Here is a 6,000-nt window from a genome sequence, read left to right on the forward strand (position 1 = left end):
CAATGTGACTTTGCTGCAGCCTGGAATTGAACTGCTGGTTTGTCTGGCCAGAGGACAACTGCCCCACCGACTGAACCTGGTTTCTCCCAAGTTTTTTCTCCATTCTGTCACCGATGGAGTTTTGGTTCCTGCCGCTGTCGCCTCTGGCTTTCTTAGTTGGGGACACTTCATTTCCAGCGATATCGTTGACTTGATTGCACAGGTACTATTTAAACTGAACTGAGCTGGATGATGACATCACTAAATTCAATGATGAACTGCCTTTAACTGAAAAATTTGTGTTTACTATTGTCATTTTGCATTATTGACACACCATTTTCCTAATTAATGCTGTACAGTTGTTTTGACACAATCTGTATTGTTAAAAGCACTATATAAATAAAGGTGACTTGACTTGACTTTCAGGTTAACCTGAATTCTAAGGGCCAGCATGAGGCTGGAAAATGTGTATGTAAATGAAATTACATAACTGCTGCAAGTGCAAGAAACTCTCAAGAAAAATGAGTAACTGAGCATCTTCAAGCAAAAAAAAAACCATTAAATGCTACAAAAACTGCATAAGTTGTGTATAATATAACTGTACAGTCCTATTTGTAATACATAATTTGGACAAACACACTTGTTATATTTTGTTAGGAGGGTATATACAGTACTCTGAAGGTGAAAGGGTTAAAAAATGATTTTTTTAGTAGTTAAAATTCAGTAGATAGGCCTAGTTATGTGAACATCTTCTTAACTCTATAATGAGAATGCAGACATCCCATGAGCCTTTTATCATTATAAGGATCTTTGCTCTTCACAATCTGCTACAGAAATCTTCCAGAGACGCTTTCTTTTTAATAACATTCTGTTGCACAGAGTCCAGCTCTAAAGATCGCTGTTCAGTGCTGCAGGTTGTTTCTCATTCCACTCTGTTTTGAATTACTGCTGTTTTCTTATTCATCAAATCTTACATCTTACTCTCCTCTGGTTTTGCTCTTTTATTCTGTTGGTCCCTACAGGTCTCTCTCTGTGGTGGCCTTTGAGTGGTTTTCCACCACTGAGTGGGAGTCTACACACAAACGGGGCTCGCACTCAAGCCAAATACAAAATAATTTTTGGGCAGACGGAGGAAGATGCCTCTTGAGGTGTCCACAGACGGGGGCTTCAGCTGTGCTGAGACCACATGGGGTTGCGGTGCTATGGTGATAGTGATAGTTGATTTTTAGTTTATATAAAGCCTTTAAATTTCACATCCAGTATCGTTTGGAAATATGTTGTTTTTCTAAAGCAGCAGGAAATGTATCCAACACCGAAACGCATATGAACATATGCTTGTCTCTGAGATGAAGGAAGACTTTCTGCCTCCTCTGTCATTACTGTTCATACCAGATCACATCCCAAAATGACACCGTTTTAAAATACATTTTAATGCTTTGCTCTTGACAAAAAGAGAGCCCTCATTTGAACATATGCAACACGTATGGTTTGAAACTGGATTTTTATGAACTATTCTAGCTGGTTTCCTGCCCTTTGCATTATAATCACACTAAAAAGAGAAAAATATGGGAGAATTAAATAAAAAGAGGTTAAAATGTTGGATAAACAACATTGGCACAGCTCAACTCTTTTTGTTTCTGTGCCAGTTTTTAGTGGAACAAGGTGTGGAATTTTGGATCTTGATCAAATATCTGTGTTTAGTCATATCGCTAATACAAAAAAAAAAAAAAAAAAAAAAAAAAAAAAAAACTTGTAGAAATTAATGTTACTCCAGAAATAACTATAACTATAGTCTACATATGGTGCTTCAGGTAATAATAATAAATTACTATGTTGAATTTTAAGGACTTTTTGGGCATCACTTTGAATAAATGTGTATATTTTTGTATAATTTTGAATAATAATAAATTGATAAACAAGTATGGGTCATCAGGTCTGCATTTATTGATCAAAAATACAGGAAAAGAGTAATATTGTGAAATATTCTTACAATATAAAATAACTTTTTAATGTGATTGCAAAGATTAATTTTCAGCAAAAAACATGAAAATGTTTTTTTGTTTGTTTGTTTTTTTGGTAAATAGCAAGTTACAGTGAACAGCATTTATTTGACATAAAAGTAATATTATATATCAGTAACATTATAAACGTCTTTTCTTTTGATCAATTTAATGCATTCTTCCTGAATGAAACTTCATTCATTAAAAAAAAATTGACACCAAACTTTTGATGTGTAGTGTATATAAAGATGTGCTTATTACCAAATATTCTAACCAAGTTTTACATTATAAAAAACCTGAGAAAGTAGATTACTGCAGATATCACTATTACTATACTCTGCTGCACAGTGTGGTGCTTCAGGACCCAAAAATGGCCCAAAAGTAATAGTAATAAATTACTATGTTGGATTTTAAGGACATTTTTGTTTATTTTTGTATATGATAAACAACTATGGGTCACGCTAGAAAGTAAAATCTGGGTCCTGAAGCTATATAGCTGCTGAAACCTAATGTGCTGCTTATCACATTTATCACTTATGACTCATTTTACACTCTCAGTCTCAGATTATTAATCATTTTATACTGCAGAAAGACAGTTCAGCATGACTCAATAAGTCTGACAAATATGACTCATCTTCATGACACACGATCAAATGGCTGCGATGGCCAGTGTGCGCTATGGAGAGGGCAGGTCATGAATCAAGAACTCATCACATGATCCTATACATACGCATGGCCTTGTAATGCATTAGAGGCGGACATATAGACAGCGTGCGGATTTGACATGGGGGTGGGGATGCTGGTATAGGGGGAGGATAAAGGGAAAACAGGGGGTTGGGATGGGATGGAGGAGCAGCAGTGGAATCCATTAGGGCAGAGGTCAGCGGTGTCTCTGACAATATTTGTTAGAACAAGGTTTGGAATTTTAGATCAGGATCAAGAAACTATTTATCTAGTTAATCTATTTATAATCAAAAAATTAATTCTGTTCTATTTTATATATATAAAACATCAACTTTATTGCAAAGACAAAAAAAGTTTTGATCTACAGCACCTAACTGTGTGTTTGGATCAATGAAAAATTGGAGGAAAAAAAACATTTCTCTATTATGACAGACAGGATCCCACATGGACGTGCATGCATCAGACTGCATGACTGCCCTTTGTTGAGAGCAACTGAAGGAGCAGTCACAACAGTCAACTCAATACGGTGACACATAAATTGCTTAAGAAAACAAGCACTCACTTTGACCTGTTTTCAGCTTGGAGCCTTTAAAAATAACCCGATGCAATGAGGCAAGACACGCTTGACAAAAACCTCTTAAAAGTAGAGTATGTGAGAAAGTTACTGTACAGAACACAAGTGCATGGATTGGTCTTGTACTGCAATTAACCGTCTAATGAGAGAACAATGCAGGGAATGTCTGGCTGGTTGAATTCCACAGATTTCGTTTTTATAATTTATGCTCCAAAAACAGTCAAATCAGAAGCAATAAGTTTCAAATTTGCAGATAGTCTTTCAGTTACTGTTCAGTTGCTTTGTAAAAAGAGAGCATGACCTTGGACTTTGAACATGTATAGACTAATAATATTAGTATTGCTAAATAAATATTTAAAGTTAAGCTGTTACAAATACAATTACATTTTCTGAGCTAATATATATATATATATATATATATATATATATATATATATATATATATATATATATATATATATATATACTTTTATAAAATATAAAATATTGATCAAAAGTGAAAATAACATTTAGAATTTTACAAAGATTTCCTATTTGAAATAAATGCTTTTTTTTTTTTACTTTCTATTCATTAAAGAATACTGGAAACATTATAATGATAATAATAAGAAATGTTCTTTGGGAACAATGATGGCAGTAATAATGCTGAAAATACAGCTTTGTCGTCACATTAATAAACTATATTTTAAAATATATCAAATAGAAAATAGTTATTTTAAATAACATTCATTGTAATAACATTGTACAATATTATTGTTTTTACTGTATTTTGATAAAATAAGTGCAGTAAAAATCATACTGACCCCAAACATGGGCATATTGGCATATAAATGTGTTTTGTGTATAAAATGTTTCTAATATGCACACACACACACACACACACACACACACACTAAATATACATATAGTTTTGATGTTTTCTTGTGTCGTCTGTCACAAATGCACAGACGTCGGTTAAATCAAAAGCGAAAAGTTTTTTTTTTTTTTTTAATTCCGAGTGATGCGTGTGGTCTGGGTTTTGTTTGCTCTTAATAACACTGCGGTTGACCTCTCATTATGCACGGCTGCTCTTTTCGCCTGTGTGTCATTGTGAGTGAACGCTACTCACGGCAGTTCTCCTCATCGCTGTTGTCGGAGCAGTCATCATCATCATCGCATCTCCATATGGTGGGAATACATCTCTTATTGTTGCACTGAAACTGTCCATCCTCGCACTCCGTGTCAGCGCCAGTTTCAGCACCTGTGAACGACGGCGAAGAGAATTACAGTCGCCCACGACAGATAACCTGTCCTGCACACATCACAATATATCTACTACTGCACAATAACACATGACTGAACCGAGCGAATCCAAACACACAACGCGGCGATGCTATTACTACACGCGCAATTCAGTGAAGCCATGACAAAGAAAACGAAGGAAACCCCCACAAATCTGTATCTTTCTCTCAGTGCTGTTTCAGACGAACATGTTTCTGTTCGGATGGTGATGCTCATGAAACAATAAATGCAAATGCTGCCAAATCATCCTCCTTTAATAATTTGCTCGTGTTCTTAACTACCTTTTTTTAATAAGTGCTTTAGTGTGGGTTTAAAGGCAGAAATGTGGAAACAAGACTGCAATGTGCCCGTGGCATCAAGAATGTTTAGTCTCGCGCACCCACGAAATAACCAACACAGCATCATTCACTCAGTCCATTGAAAAAGCTCCGGATGATTTCATTTCAAGAAGAGATTATAACAAACCTTTTGCCGAGTATAGTTCCGACACTAAAAAATGCACAAATATTAATTTCCCAATTTCTGTCCACATTTCCGAAACGGGTCAGAGTGTTGATCCACAAACAAAAGCGCGTCCGGATGGCGTCGCTCCTTCACTGAATCTCCAATAGATTCACTGGCAATATTTGAACCAATGACGACATCAAACGTAAGCGAGCATAAATAATAACTGCACTGAAGGATAGTGTGCAATCAAACAAATGAGGCGTGATGAAGTCAAAACAATGCAATAATTATGGTATTGTTAAAAAAGGCCTACTGTAAGAATTTTAGCATTTAAAACAAGTTCCCCATTATTAACAAGGCCTTATTCTTTTGTTTATTCTTTTATTTATATATATTTAAAAGATATATTTTTATTTAATATATTTACTGTAGTTTATTTATTAAAGAGTAACAGTAGGATGAGTGGTTGGCAAAAAAAAAAAAAGATTTTTGATGATGAATCATTTTTTCACTCAGAAACTGCTAATAATTTCACAGTTATTTACAAAGAAAAGGCAACACTGAATTAGGCTAAACATTAAATTTTCAAGAATAAAAATACTAAAAAATAGTATTTTCTCGTAAAACATTCTCCAATAGCCTTCAAAAAAATTAAAAAAAAAAAGCCTTCATTTGATACTGTATATGCTATACAGTTATTTTTAATCAATATATATTAAGTAGTTTTCCCTGTGAATTTCCAGATACATTGAAAACAGATATTGAGTGCATGGATAATTTCGCCTAAAAATCTGATGAAACTCAACACCACCCTTCCGGGATGTTCACACACATTTCCTTAAAAACTTATCACCCTGAAGCAATATAAGAAGGAAGAAAAGAAGGCATGAGATGATCAGTTTTGAAACTGCATTAATTAGAATCCTTATTAAGATAATGGGGTTAGGTGACCTTGTAAAAGAGTTACAGTAATATACTGCATCTGTGGCACTGTGCCAGCATGAACTTTTCTGTCAGTCAAAACTAGGCCAGAGC

At 34.6% G+C, this 6,000-nt stretch overlaps 1 protein-coding gene across 1 annotated transcript in view; it reads right to left on the bottom strand.

Annotated features, from left to right (window-relative positions):
- LOC109098856 (low-density lipoprotein receptor-related protein 8-like) overlaps positions 1 to 5,139 on the bottom strand; it is a 95,209-nt gene extending 90,070 nt beyond the window's left edge. Inside the window, exons 1-2 of the mRNA XM_042714169.1 lie at positions 4,984 to 5,139; positions 4,346 to 4,477 (exon numbers count right to left, since the gene is read on the bottom strand). Coding sequence (XP_042570103.1) covers positions 4,346 to 4,477; positions 4,984 to 5,050 — 199 coding nt within the window. The 5' untranslated portion in view covers positions 5,051 to 5,139. The remainder of the gene's footprint in view (positions 1 to 4,345; positions 4,478 to 4,983) is intronic.
- Between the last annotated feature and the right edge of the window lie 861 nt (positions 5,140 to 6,000).

The sequence above is a fragment of the Cyprinus carpio genome, chromosome A2, assembly GCF_018340385.1.
Source record: "Cyprinus carpio isolate SPL01 chromosome A2, ASM1834038v1, whole genome shotgun sequence".
NCBI lineage: Eukaryota > Metazoa > Chordata > Actinopteri > Cypriniformes > Cyprinidae > Cyprinus > Cyprinus carpio.